The following is a 13,597-nucleotide window of genomic DNA, read 5'->3' as shown; positions in this document are numbered from 1 at the left end:
TTAATGAAGTATAATAGCACCATTAAATTGCTACATCATTTTTCCCATCTTTATTAAAAGACCCTAAACAGAACTCTTCCAGTTGATCCCTGTCACTGATTTTTGTTTAACTCGTTTATTCAACAAGTATTTATTGAGAGTGCCGGGTACCATTCTAGGCACTTGGTAACATCAGTGAACAAATCAAAGATCCCTGCCCTTGTGGAGATTAGATTCTCATGATTTTGTATAAACTCGATCAAGTTGTGGATTTCCAGTATCTTTACAGAATGGCTTTGTAACCAGTTTGGGTGTAATTTTGGGAGGACAGGCAGTGGAGTATCAGTATTACCGTCATTCCAGTTTTCCTTCCTTTCCCAAATCGCCTAAGTTTTTCTGACGAGCCAATCTGCCAGGCAGCTCAGAGGCTAATTTAGAATCATGTCTTATTGTTTTCACTGTTTAATTCAACTGCTGGGAACTGCTAACTGTGGTAGCAAGAACCTCTGGAATCATCAGTTCCAAAGAGACCTGTTAGCAGGATTTTACCCAGCCTTTCTGGGGCAGCTTAAGTCTGGGAAGTAAGAATGTGGGAGAGAGGCAGGAATAGAGGAGGATGTATAGTTTCCCTTCTTCCTCCAACCATTCTTACAAAACCTCTGTTCTTCCAGTTTTATCTGGGATCTTCCATTCATTTATCTTAATCTTGAAAACACAGCAAGAATGGGTTCCAGATAAGGAAATTGAGTTTGATTATTTTGAATCCTACAAAATTCAGTCTGGAAGGGCAAAAGAAAAAAAGAAAAGGATCAAACAAGACTGCTTCAACATGTCACTGTGACTTCCCAGCATGAACAGGCACAGAAGCATGAAAACATGGTGCCTCCTGATACCAATACTCAAGAGGAATCTGGGTGGAAGACACTGTACCAAGTGCTTTATGCAGATTGTCTCATTTATTTTTTATTTTCTTTTAGATTATCTCATTTAATCTTTAACTCTTACAAGGTGAGTACTTTAACCTAATTTTATAAAGGCAAAACTAATTCTCAGCTGTTAAGGGATAGAGCTGAGATTTGAACCTGGGCAGAATGATTTTTGAACCTGCGCTTCTAAACCTCCTTGCTACACTGCTTTCCTGGTCTCCCACTAGTAGGTCTCACTCCCTCGGGGTAGAGTGAGAGGTTGCTGTTTCAGTTCTCAGGAAATATCCATGCTATTTTATTTATAAAGAATGAGGCAATTACCAGATTAGTAATAAATCTGGGCAGCTATAAATCTTTTTATTTTTTTGGCCGTGCCACGCGGCACGTGGGATCTTAGTTCCCCAACCAGGGATCGAACCCGTGCCCCCTGCAGTGGAAGTGCACAGTACTAACTACTGGACCACCAGGGAATTCCCTGTAAATCTTTTTTGACACCACTGAAATCACATGTATCGATTCTTTATTTCTTAGGTCCTAGTGTTCATTTCTGGGTCGCCCAAACCCAAGAAGATGGTCAAGTGCTTGTGAAGAGATACCAACTGCAGCCAGAAGCACGTACCTTTCATTTTCCTGAAAGCTGGAGTGACAATAATCAGGAGATTAATTCAAATAGGTACTATTATTGCCTTTTTATAAATGAGAAAACTAAGGCTTAGGGATTATTAAAATAACTTGCCTAAGGTCACACTTCTAGGAAGTGGTGGAGCTACGAGTCAAAGCCAGGTGTACCTGACTCCAAAGCCCATGTTCATCACACTACAGTCTAGGAGTGGTGCTGAATGGCAAGATGCCCATCTGGGGGCCAACAGGAAAGGCACAAAACACCACCATTCTGGCAGAAAGCGGACAGGCAGGGCCAACTCCTAGCCTCTCACCTGACAGCGTAAACACAGGGAAGCGATTATATGACGAGTTCGCTTTTCAATTCAGGAATCCTTGGTATACTGAGATACTGCAGCTTCATGAAGACCCTGTCTCCTGTGCAAAAGGTCATGTAGATCTTCTGGCATGTTCAAGGCTTGTCGTGTAGAGTAGGAGAGTAGGAGGAGAGTGAGAGAAAACATAAAGGGATCACGCCACCTGACAGATGGACATCTGAAAACCGACGATAATGACCAGACTCCACGTGAACAATGATGAGACCACTTATTCTGATATCACTCTGGGGAGAAGACATGCACAGAATCACAAAATCAAAATATTATTTGTTCTTCTGCACATGACACTGTTAAAACATTCCTACTACAGCAATACTGCCCTCCAGGAGCTTACAATCTAAAACAGTCAACATTAATTGTAGACCCAATGATTAAGGCATATATCAAATGCGGACTCTGTATCTTTAGGTGTATCTTCTGAAGGAAGCAGCTGGAGAGGGCAGGATCAACATTAAATGACATGAAAGTGTACTCCCTGCTAACTCCCTTTCCAGCTTCTACAAGGAACCCTTGTGGCTAGAACCCAAAACCAGTACCCCACAGCCTAAAAGGGAATTCCAGACAACCCTACCATAGAAGTAGTGAAGAAACCTTCATCTCTAATTCCCTGGTGGACAGAGAGGACTCTGCTTGTGGGCAGTGTGGGGCTGAGTGTTCTTCCAGCATAGATTGGAGACGGCACCTAAGATGCTGTAACTTTGTGGATGGTACCAGGTAGCCCCTTACTCAGCCTTATAGAAATTCCAGTGGGACAATTGCTCCTCAAAGTGTGCTTAGGGTCTCTATCAAGTTTTACAACTTCTGGTTGGTATCTATATCCACATCTACTGCACAGCATTATCCACTGCATCAGGAGGGTGAGGGAGATTTAATAAACCAGACACATGGGATAAAAAACTGAAAGACAGAAAGGGAAAAGGAGAGCAGAATAAGGGGCCAAAGATATGGGGATACAGCTTCTAATAGTTGTGAACAGGAGGAAGAGAAATTTGGATTCAAAAGGAACAAAGAAGTCAGGCACTAAATTCTAAATTAACAGGGTTACAGAAATGAAAGTCAACAAGATCATTATATTATCACGATCCAAGAGCTCAAGAAAGATAGAATTTAAGCTTTACTTTTTTTTTTTCCTCGCTGGTTTCTTCCTTTGACAACCTAGCTCAAGATCACTACAATTCAGGTTTTTCACGAGACTCTATCTTGAATACCTGAAGACTTATCCCAAACTGATGTTTCTCTCCCGAGAGTTTGAAATTCACAGCATTTTGTCTAAACTGGCCTTGATTTTTCTTACCTTACTGATAAGGTCCTGTTCCTGAAAGGGTATTTTATAACAGATCATGTCAAGATTTCTAGAGAGTACCCGGATCGCTACTAAACATTGATTTCTCAGGGTTTTATTATTCCTTGGCTTCTGAGGCAATAACAGGCTATTTGTACCTTAATGTTGGATCTTTATCAGTACCTGTCATTCCCTTTACTTATGCTAAGTATCAGCACTACAAGGGGTTGGAATGAGAGAAAAACATAAAACTCTAAATGTTGGTTCTTAGATTTTAAGCTCGATCCAGTAAGCTCATAACCCTCTCTTGGCTCAAAGCCACGGAAGTACACATTTCTCGCCCTCCAATATTTAACTGGCACCAACAGAGAAAGTACAAACTTCAAAACCACAAGAGGCCAACAGGATAGCTGTGTTTTGTCTCCCCTGCCCTGAGGCACAACTGGAGTCTAGCACCAAGGAGGGCAGGATTTAATAGACCAGCACAGGAGGAGTCACGTTACAGAGGTAGGCTGGACTGGGGACAAGACTGCGGCGTAGACTAACAACAGAATAAAAATCCAATGTGATTCTTACTGAGGAAAGTATTTTTGGCCACTTGTGATCTAATTAAGTCCCCCCGAGGGTAACAAAGATGGTCACGCAGAGAGTGAGGATCTGTCTGGTGTGGGCATGGATGCCCATCAGCCGACCACACCCTAGGCCTCTCCAAAGAGAGGGCTGGGCTTTTGCCCTTCCAGCCCATGACTGGCTCATTTACATTGCAGATCCAAGATTCTCAACCTTCAAGCCATTTCCAAGAAATTACAGATCTTTAAGAATAAGGACCAGTGATTTCATACATGCTAATAAGAGTTACTTTGGCTACAGCCCTTTGCGCTTGTGTGCCTGGGCACAAAAACACAGTTGGGGCTGAATAAATGTTTGTGGAATGATTAAGTATTGACCAGCAGCATTTAGTACATGAGTTAAGCCCAGAAACACCACCAACTGATAGCAAGTCAAATTCCTGTGCCCAGTACCAGGTAGCTCACCCACCAGGTGATACTCCCTCAGTTTAAAGCAGAGATGCTCAAAGTGTGGTCCCCTGATCATCAGTAGGCACATCACCTGGGAGCTTGTTAAAAATACCAATTTGGGGGCTCTGGGTCGAGGCCCAGCAATCAGGGCTTTAACAAGCTCTCCAGGTGATTCTGATGCATGCTGAAGTTTGAAAACCACTGGTTTAGAGGCAGACACATGAAAACAATAATGGGAGAAAATTATTTAAACGCTTACTTCAGTTGTGACATACGAAGGTGCCAAGTCAAAGTAAAATGTCAATGGTTTCATTTTAAAATATCTATTTTCTCAAATTGATTGTCATCTTTTTTTTTGATTGACAAGTTCATTCTAATCAAAATGTTAAGTGGGAACACAAGTTGATGAGTCAGCCCCCCGAGAATGCACACTCCTGCAAGGTCTGGGCCTGTATTTATACAGTCTCAAACCACCTCTCTGCCCCCTACAGAGATTTCAGTGCAACACTTCACACCTAGGGAAAGGCACAATCTGTCTCCCACTCATTGAGTCCAAAGACTAGAACGTATTTTTAAATGTTAAGTTTGGGCTCTGGGCTTAGCTGGGCAAGACTTTTCCTCACCTGCCATCAATCCTGGCTAAAGTTAATCCATTTCCATCACTGACCCAGGAAAAACCCAACAAATTCGCAAACTGTTAAAAAATAAGAACAGAAGACTAAAAAAGGAAGCAGGTGATCAAGCCATCGAATAGAAAGCTACCTGGATTAGATAAGAACATATAACTTGGATCTAAGATAATGGGGGAAGAGAGGACATCTCATGGGTGGCTTCACCTCAAGAGAAATGGGAAACTCAGCTCATTAGGGAAAAAAGGCAGGGAGGTTACCACTTTAGCTAAACCTCTGTTGAGCAGGCGTGTGTGTGTGTGTGTGTGTGTGTGTGCGTGCGTGTGTGTGAGGAGATAAGGAGTAAGAAGAGAAGATTGGAATCCTGTCTTCCAGTCTTGAACTGCTTTCCACTGCAATCGATAAGGCCACACCATAGCGTTAGACGTTAATGGCAATGTTCTGTGATGTCCACTACCACTGCCTTCTTCCAGCTGAAGAGAAAGTACCCCATGCCAGCCCCTGCCGCTACAGCAATGCAGAGGTACCCGTTGTAGGTCATGAAGATGAGCATGAGGAAGTAGCTGATGACCACCTGGATGATGTGCAGCACTGTTTGCAGAAGGTGAGGAAAGCTCAGCATCTGTTGCCTGGAGAGTAAACAGGGACACAACAGTCAGGCCCCAGGTGTGTTCAGGCAGCTCTGCATGCAGATCAGGAGAAAGGGGCAACAGTTGTAGTCACGAGCTCAGCTTGAGCTGGACTCTGTCACAGCCACCCTGGCAACTCACGGTACTTGTGTCTCTGCAGGTTGTTTATTGTCCTTGGAAATGAAACATGATAGGGTTGTGAGGTTAATAAGCATTGGCCAGATATGATTATATGGCAGCAGGAGGAATGCTCTTCAGGAGGAGGGGAGAGGAAGGAGGAGTAAGCTGACTTACCTCCACCTTGGATACTGAAAGGGATGACCCACACCCTCCCATACTTATTTGCCTGAACTTTCTCAGGCCTTCCACCTTTGCAGAGTTCATACTCTAAAAAATTGGAAATAGAGGACTTCCCTGGTGACGCAGTAGTTAAGAATCTGCCTGCCAGTGTAGGGGACACGGGTTCGAGCCCTGGTCCAGGAAGATCCCACATGCCGTGGAGCAACCAATCCCATGCGCCGCAACTACTGAGCCTGCATGCCACAACTACTGGAGCCCGAGCACCCTAGAGCAGGCGCGCCGCAACTACTGAGCCCGCGTGCTGTAGCTACTGAAACCCGTGCGCCTAGAGCCCGTGCTCCACAACAAGAGAAGCCACTGCAATGAGAAGGCCGTGCACCGCAACAAAGAGTAGCCCCTGCTCGCCGCAACTAGAGAAAGCCAGCGTGGAGCAACGAAGACCCAACGCAGCCAAAAAAAAAAATTGGAAATAGAATTGAGGGTTGGGTGGTACAGTAGAAAGTTTTTAATTAGGGATCAGGAGACCTGGCTGTTTATCCCCTTTGTCACTTACTCGTTCTCTCACCTTAGTTAAGTCACAGTGTTTGGCCCTCAATAAGCCCAATCACTGATACAATTGGAATAAATAATATTGTGCTTACTTGAGAGCAGGACATTGGTCTATAGGATTCCTTGAATTCCAGTTTAGCTTTAAGACCTACATTTCTATTATAACTAAATCTTAAGCATTTGCCAATCTGTGGGAAAAACCAATAGTCATCCATATACTTGCTTAGGTGGAATACAGACATTAGGACAGTCTTACATTGTAACAAAATGAGACTAGAGCTGGGCAGGTACAACTTTTTATAGAAAGGAATGAATTGGAGTCTGCCATTCTTCTATACCCTGACCTGAAATTTCTTAACTTGTTTATTATTATTTTGGCTAATATGTTAAAATATGGATTCTTTTCCTTCTTCTAAAGTGACCAATACTTAAAATTTGGAATAAATGTTCATATTAGCAGAAGGGTTCCTATCATTCCTCTTTTGGCCTGCTAATGACCCCCAACCCCAAGCCTCCAAAAACAGTTTTGATCAAGGTCATATAGAATCATTAACTCAAGAAGAGGGCTGTTGCTAATAAAATAGCTGCTTTCCTATTTAGCTAATTCAGCTCTCCAGAACTTCCATCTGGATCTGTTCAATCTTCTTACCCAACAGTTTTGTGGGTCTCCATAAGGATGGTTCCATTCGGTCCTGGGACAGGCATGGAATTGTACCGAATGCTGACTTGTGACTTGCGCAGGAGGCCCTCTCGGGCTATCTTGAGTCCTTCGTAGAACATGGCTAGTAAAAACACTGCCACAAAAGCTCCAGCCATTTCTAAGTAGGGAGGGAAAAGATGGCGGTAATGTCAAACATGCAAATTCATTAGCTGGTGTGCTCTCCAAGCTAGAAAGACAACACAGAAAAACTGCTACACTTTTTTTTTTTTTGGGGGGGGGTGGTTATGCCACGTGGCTTGTGGGGTCTTAGTTCCCCAACTAGGGATTGAAACTGGGCCCACGGCAGTGAAAGCACCGAGTCCTAACCACTGGACTGCCAGGTAATTTTGAAAAACTGCTACTCTCTACTCTTAATTTCAGAGTATGTTATATTGTTACCTCTTCAATCATACAGATGGAAGAGAAGAACTAAGATGGTGTCAGTGAGGACTACTGCCTCCACTGCAGATCATACTCATTTTCTGATTAAGATACAAAAAAAATGAACAACAATAACCTTTTGGTCTGGCTGCTTGATGTCATTAAATTAGCTTGTCACACTGAAACACACAATGTAGAATATGCAAAAGAGGAATAAAACAACTTATTTTAAAGTGCTGACAATTTCTTGAATGGGCGTTTCAATCTAAGTCTTTCACACTGTGAAGCACTGGTACCAATATGAATGTAGTCAAAACTGATTTAACATACTACCTGAATTAAATGCTTCCCTTCTTCCCAAAACAAATTGATTTTGTGGGTCCAAAGATTTATCTTGTACCTAAAGTGGTCCACCTGACTACTGAACTTGTGCAATTTGAATTTAAGGCACTCAACATTATAGACACACAAAAACTGGGTGATTAGCTACCCCAAAACTAGGACTGCCCCTAAGATGGGCCAAGAGTCAGGAATGATGTATACCAGTTTGGTAAGCTAGGAAGAGAACTGGATTAGGCAGGAATAGAAGCCCTAGGTCCCTGTCCTAGCTCTGACATCTAACTTTATGGGATTTAGGGCTAATCATTTCACTATTTGAAGTTTAATTTATCTGTAAACTGGAAGGATTGTACTTGATTAATAGTTTTTAAGCTAGGGTTATTTTGTGGTATGTATATATATATAATGCTTTTTATGTCATTTGAACTTTGACTATAGTCTTATATCCAAGATCAATAATTTATCAAACAAGGAAACACTCTGGAAAAAGATGAAAGGAAATGGTCTGCAAAAGACTCCTACCTGGTATCTAAATTATGTTTCAGAAATTCTAAAACATACACATGCTATTTAAGGGAGGTTTACTGTAGGACCAAAATAAGCACCGTGTATCCTTACCTTCCAGGTAGGAAATAGGAAGCAAGATGGTTACGATCATAACCATAATGACTCAGTAATTATGGCAGGAAGAGGTGTTGGGTTTCCAGATTCTCTGTCACTGTCTCTCATGTGAGTGTCACCTTCAAACAAAACCTGATGGCTTACTCACCTCCAGCTGTATTGATCACCAAACCAGAGAACAATAGTTCCACATTTTTAAAGCCAAAGTAGAAGGTCATAGGCTGCCAGGAAACCAAAACGTGTCAATTAGAAACAACTGAAGCTTCTATATGAGAATTTCAGGTCAAGAAGCTTAGAACATTTAAAAGTAGCAGTTCTGGGTAATAAGAGGCATTCACTGAAGTGGGAGGCTTTCTCCCTCATTATAGTATAGTATTAACCACAGGCACTTCTCCACATGTATTCTCCTTTGTCCCCACCATCAACTTTTGTCTTTTTCTCTTTTCTACACAAAGTGTAAAAGACCAGAACTTAATCCAGAAAAAGGTCAATTTTGACAGAAAGGAATACTGAAGAAAGAACCATAGAAATCTTGGTTCTGGTGTGGCTCTGAAACTAACCTGCCATATAATCTTGGTCAAATCACTTGACTTCTCTAGGTCGACCTTAGTTTTTTCTCATTGGTAAATTGATCTTTAAAGATAATCATCTTCCAGTCCTAAAGTTCGATTATCTCTATTCCCCACGTGGGTGGGAAAGGGCCTGGGCTGCCTCTCCTGTGGCACTTACCATCATCGTCATCATGTGACCATGGGAGTGGGAGGCTGAAGAGGTCGGGTGATGGTGCGAAGGTGCCATGGTACTGTTGTCGTCCCCACTGCTCATCCCCATGCTCATCCCCACGTGGTGGAAATGGCCCATTTTTCCGGGAAAAGTTGAGTCAGCAGAAGATTCTTTTAAGAAAAAGAATTACATATAATAATTAAAAATACAAAATCTTGATTTAAAAAAAAAATCTTCACGATGTTTTATCTTGTCTTTTTTTTTTTGGCCAAGCCGCACGGCATGCAGGATCTTAGTTGCCCGACCAGGGATCGAACCTGTGCCCCCTGCAGTGCAAGCACGGAGTCCTAACCACTGGACCACCAGGGAAGTCCCCAAATCTTGATTCTTGATAAATTGTCTATGTGGTATTTCAGCCAGTGAATAGATGCTCTCCTAGCCTCTTTACTCAGAATTATTTTTTATAATCTACAGATGGAAAGAGAAGTAACTGTACTAATAGGGATCACCTCTGGAGACTGTGGCAAAAGGGATTTGCACGTAGGGTTTCAGAAACCTAACTCTTTTTTTTAAAACTAATTTTTATTGGAGTATAGTTGCTTTACAATGTTGTGTTAGTTTCTGCTGTACAGCAAAGTGAATCAGTTATACATTATCAGAAACCTAACTCATTCTGCAGAATCGTTCCTTTACTAGATATGTTCAATGTATGTTCAAATTTAAACATGAGATAAGGAGAAGAAAAGTAGCTTCTTCGGGTTGCAGGAAACAATTTGTAATAGTGGACAAATTCATGCCATTAATGAAATTTAGCTGCTTTTCTAATCATAAATGTCAGTAGATAAAAAGCAAGTATTTCAAGATAATTCACCTAATTGGATGGCCTGTGTTCAATCAGGATATTAAGAATGCATTTTCACATATAGGACAACCAGCCTTCATCTAATTTAAATTAGAAGAAAAGGTTTATTGCTGCCCTAGGCAAGCAGTGTGCCCTGAATTTAGATACAGTATCAATCCCAGCAGGGCATTAGAGCTGAGAACACTGAAAACAAGGTATAAATTGGATATTCGCTATTAAATTAAGTCTAGACAACCTGCACATTCATTCTTGTGTCTTTACTATCACTTCACTATTTTACTGCAAAAGTCCATCTGAGACATAATCCAAGGAGCAAAAACTCCTATAGCTGGGGTGGGGAGTGGGAAGTTGAGGAAGGTGGAGAGGGAGGTGTTGGTGGATTCTCTTAAGTGTCCCTCAACTCCAGTTTGTGGAGGAAAGAGTGCTTTAGAAATTCCAAGTAGATATTCATGTTCATGAGCCTAAGTGTGCCTCTTATTATTAATTATCAAGCTCTTACACACACCAAACTCTGAGCTAAGTGCTAGTAATTCAACAGTGAATAAGACAAACAAGGTACAGGATGGAGAAACAATAAAGTAAACAGAACACTTTCATGAGGCGATTAGTGCTGTGATGGAAAGAAACAGGGTAATATGGTAGTATCACTAAGAGGTTGAAAAGCATACTTTAGATAGGAAATTTATACAGATTCAGGGAGTCTTGGATGCCTAATCAAAAGCACAAATATTCAGCCATCTATTTTCCCCTCTTCAACTCCTATCCTATGATACTATGACAGCAAGCTTAAAAAATAGGTTCTTATTGGGACTTCCCTGGTGGTGCAGTGGTTAAAGAATCTGCCTGCCAATGCAGGGGACATGGGTTCGAGCCCTGGTCCGGGAAGATCCCATATGCTGCAGAGCAACTAAGCCCGTGCACCACAACTACTGAGCCTGCACTCTAGAGCCCACGAGCCACAACTACTGAGCCCGAGTGCCACAACTACTGAAGTTGTGGCGTGCCTAGTTGTGAAGCCCGCGTGCCTAGAGCCGGCGCTCAGCAACGAGAGAAGCCACCGCAATGAGAAGCCCGCACTCCCTGCAACTAAAAAGAAAGCCCGTGCGCAGCAACAAAGACCCAACGCAGCCAACGTATAAATTAATTAATTAATTTAAAAAAATAGGTTCTTATTTCCAGCAAAGGAAAAGGCAAAGCATCAGTTACCGATAATCAAAATTCAACTCTGAATTTAAATAACTTTCATGCCAGACAATTTATTACTTCATAATTGGGGAGCTGGACAAGCTGGTATTATTAATACCATTGCCATAAAGGGACTAGATTGGAGGTACAAAGAGAGACACAATAAGATCTTTGTCCACAAAGGTTTTATAGCGAACAGCAAAAAAAAAAACAAAACACACACACATACACACACACAAATAATCAACAAGCGAGAGCACACACAAAGTTTCAATGATGGAACAAATGGTAAGAGGACAGCAGTTTTCAGATAAAGAAACATAGTAGGATGGAGAGATCACTGGTATCTGAGTGATCATAAATTATGATGTTGAACCAAGCAAATGAAGTGAAATAAGAATGAAAATACTTTTGCCTGCCAAGAAAATTGATAGCACATCCTCATAAAGAGTAGAAGTCACAAATTTTGTTCTCTTCTAATAAGGGTCTAGAAAATGATTATATCATAAGAAAACCATAAAGGATAATTTCATTTCATGTTATCAACATGAATCCTGACCTTTGATTCAGTGAATATTGGTGGAGTGCCTTTTGGTGTAAGAGACTGAGGGACATACAGAGATGAACCAGACATAGACTCTTTCCTCATGGAGCTTCAAGGCTAAAAGCTAGAAGGGGAAACTGAACAGTCATAATTTTCATTTTGGGGCATAAGATGAAACGCAAAAGGCCAATTAAAAAGGCAAGAAGACAGCACCAGAAACTACTTAAGATTTGTACCCTTGATTTCCCTGATAAACTTTTATAGTCTTCCCATCAACAGGTTTTTTTGAAGACCCAAGGTTCCTAATTGTTCAGGCACCTCATTACCAATCAGAGACACCTCTCAGTGAAGATCTGTAATCAAATCTCTTCAGACATATCAGTGACCCAGTAATTCATATGCCCCAATCTCAAGAATGCCTTTCAAAGTATGCACCTATTTTGAAATGTCATCTTGTAGGATACATTTCACATTGAAATATACTAGGAAATAGAGCAGGAATAGAATCTATTTCCTTTCATTGCCGATGGACAATGGATTTCTTTCTTCTTCTTTTTTTTTTTTTAAAAAAAAAAACCTTTATCAGGGGACTTCCTTGGCGGTCCACTGGTTAAGATTCCGTGCTTCCACTGCAGGGGGCACTGGTTCGATCCCTGGTCAGGAAACTAAGGTCCTGCATGCCCTGCGGCAAAAACAAAACAAAAAACAAAAAGCCTTTATCTTAATTTTTTTTTTTTTTTTTGGCCGTGACATGCGGCTTGCGGGATCTTATTCCTTGACCAGAGATTGAACCTGGGTCCCCGGTCCCCTACAGTGGAAGCAAGGAGTCCTAACCATTAGACCGCCAGAGAATTCCCAACAATGGATTTCTTATAACAGAATCCTAGGCAAATGTCAGTTTTCTGTTAGCTTCTCTCCTGCAGAGTATGCCAGCCAAGACCACTTTCAAGCCCCTTTCTGCCTATCCTGTCTCCTGAGACCACAAAGTGACTATCGACACATGTGGATAGCTCATAATAGCTCCTTCTAGCATAGAAAACTTCTTTGATTTTTAAGTTAATAGAAGAGAAATGGTCTAGGAATTGGCTATAGAAAAAAATCAAGTATGAGTTTCTATGGAAATTTGTTCATACGAAATAGGTGAGAAGTTTATTTCTCAGGAAGGCTTTACAGTATTCAGTTTTTAGGGAACATTTAACTTCAGCTGGGTACTTTAAGTTGGCTATATGCCAACTTGTTTGTATTGCCCTGAATACTATTAGATATGGAAAATGAAATGGCACATTCTACATTGAATGCCATATAGCTTTGCACTTCTTTCTGCCTTCCCCTTTCCTCCATTTAGTAAGTATGGTGCAGTATTTATAAAAATAGGTTTCAAAACTTCCTTGTATTCAAGGGTCTAATTCCTTCTCAGTCTACTTCTGAGGATCATGAAAAAGAAGTTTCCTCTGTTCCTGCCAACACTCTCCCCCAACACACGCATTGTACAGCCTAACTAGAGGGCCAGATTCTTTGCAAAATCTAGCGGGCCAGATTCTTTGCAAAATCTAGCATCTCTAGAAAAATGAATATGAATTTATAGACAGAAGTTAGGGAATTAGCAAGAAGGCTAAATTCTGATACCCATTCTGAGTCTTAGCACTGACCTTACTTCTAACAGGTTTAGTCTAAACTTCAAATTCTCTTTTATTTTCCTGGTATTGCACAATGATGAATAAGAAACAATAATCCATAGGGACTATGGAGATTAGACCCCACAAAAAGACTACACAGAAGTGGTCATACATCTGCCACATGGGCCCTCTCCTCCAGCTCAGACAGATGTAATCTGGAGTCTCAGATAATTCTTTTGGAGACTGCCTCCAGTCTTTCCTGACTTCAGTGATAAGGAAGAAAGTTTTTATTCTTAAAATGATTAGGGTCGGGAC

General features: G+C 41.4%; 1 protein-coding gene across 2 annotated transcripts in view; it reads right to left on the bottom strand.

The window, feature by feature from the left end:
- Window positions 1-21: 21 nt before the first annotated feature.
- The window catches only part of SLC31A1 (solute carrier family 31 member 1), a 31,714-nt gene continuing 18,138 nt past the window's right edge, over window positions 22-13,597 (bottom strand). Inside the window, exons 2-6 of one of the 2 annotated variants that reach the window (XR_003790677.1) lie at window positions 9,082-9,245; window positions 8,501-8,573; window positions 6,961-7,129; window positions 1,841-5,462; window positions 22-1,542 (exon numbers count right to left, since the gene is read on the bottom strand). Coding sequence is in view for 1 of the 2 variants with exons in the window: in XM_029201832.1 (XP_029057665.1) it covers window positions 5,261-5,462; window positions 6,961-7,129; window positions 8,501-8,573; window positions 9,082-9,213 (576 nt within the window). In the remaining variant the exon portion in view is untranslated. Of the gene's footprint in view, window positions 1,543-1,840; window positions 5,463-6,960; window positions 7,130-8,500; window positions 8,574-9,081; window positions 9,246-13,597 lie in introns of those variants that run through there. The other variant, XM_029201832.1, reaches the window with a different exon arrangement.

This window comes from Monodon monoceros, unplaced genomic scaffold (genome assembly GCF_005190385.1).
Source record: "Monodon monoceros isolate NGI ecotype Baffin Bay Population unplaced genomic scaffold, NGI_Narwhal_1 Super_Scaffold_5, whole genome shotgun sequence".
Taxonomy (NCBI): Eukaryota; Metazoa; Chordata; class Mammalia; order Artiodactyla; family Monodontidae; genus Monodon; species Monodon monoceros.
Note: the sequence above shows the minus strand (reverse complement) of the source record. Positions and strands in the feature narration are given on the sequence as shown.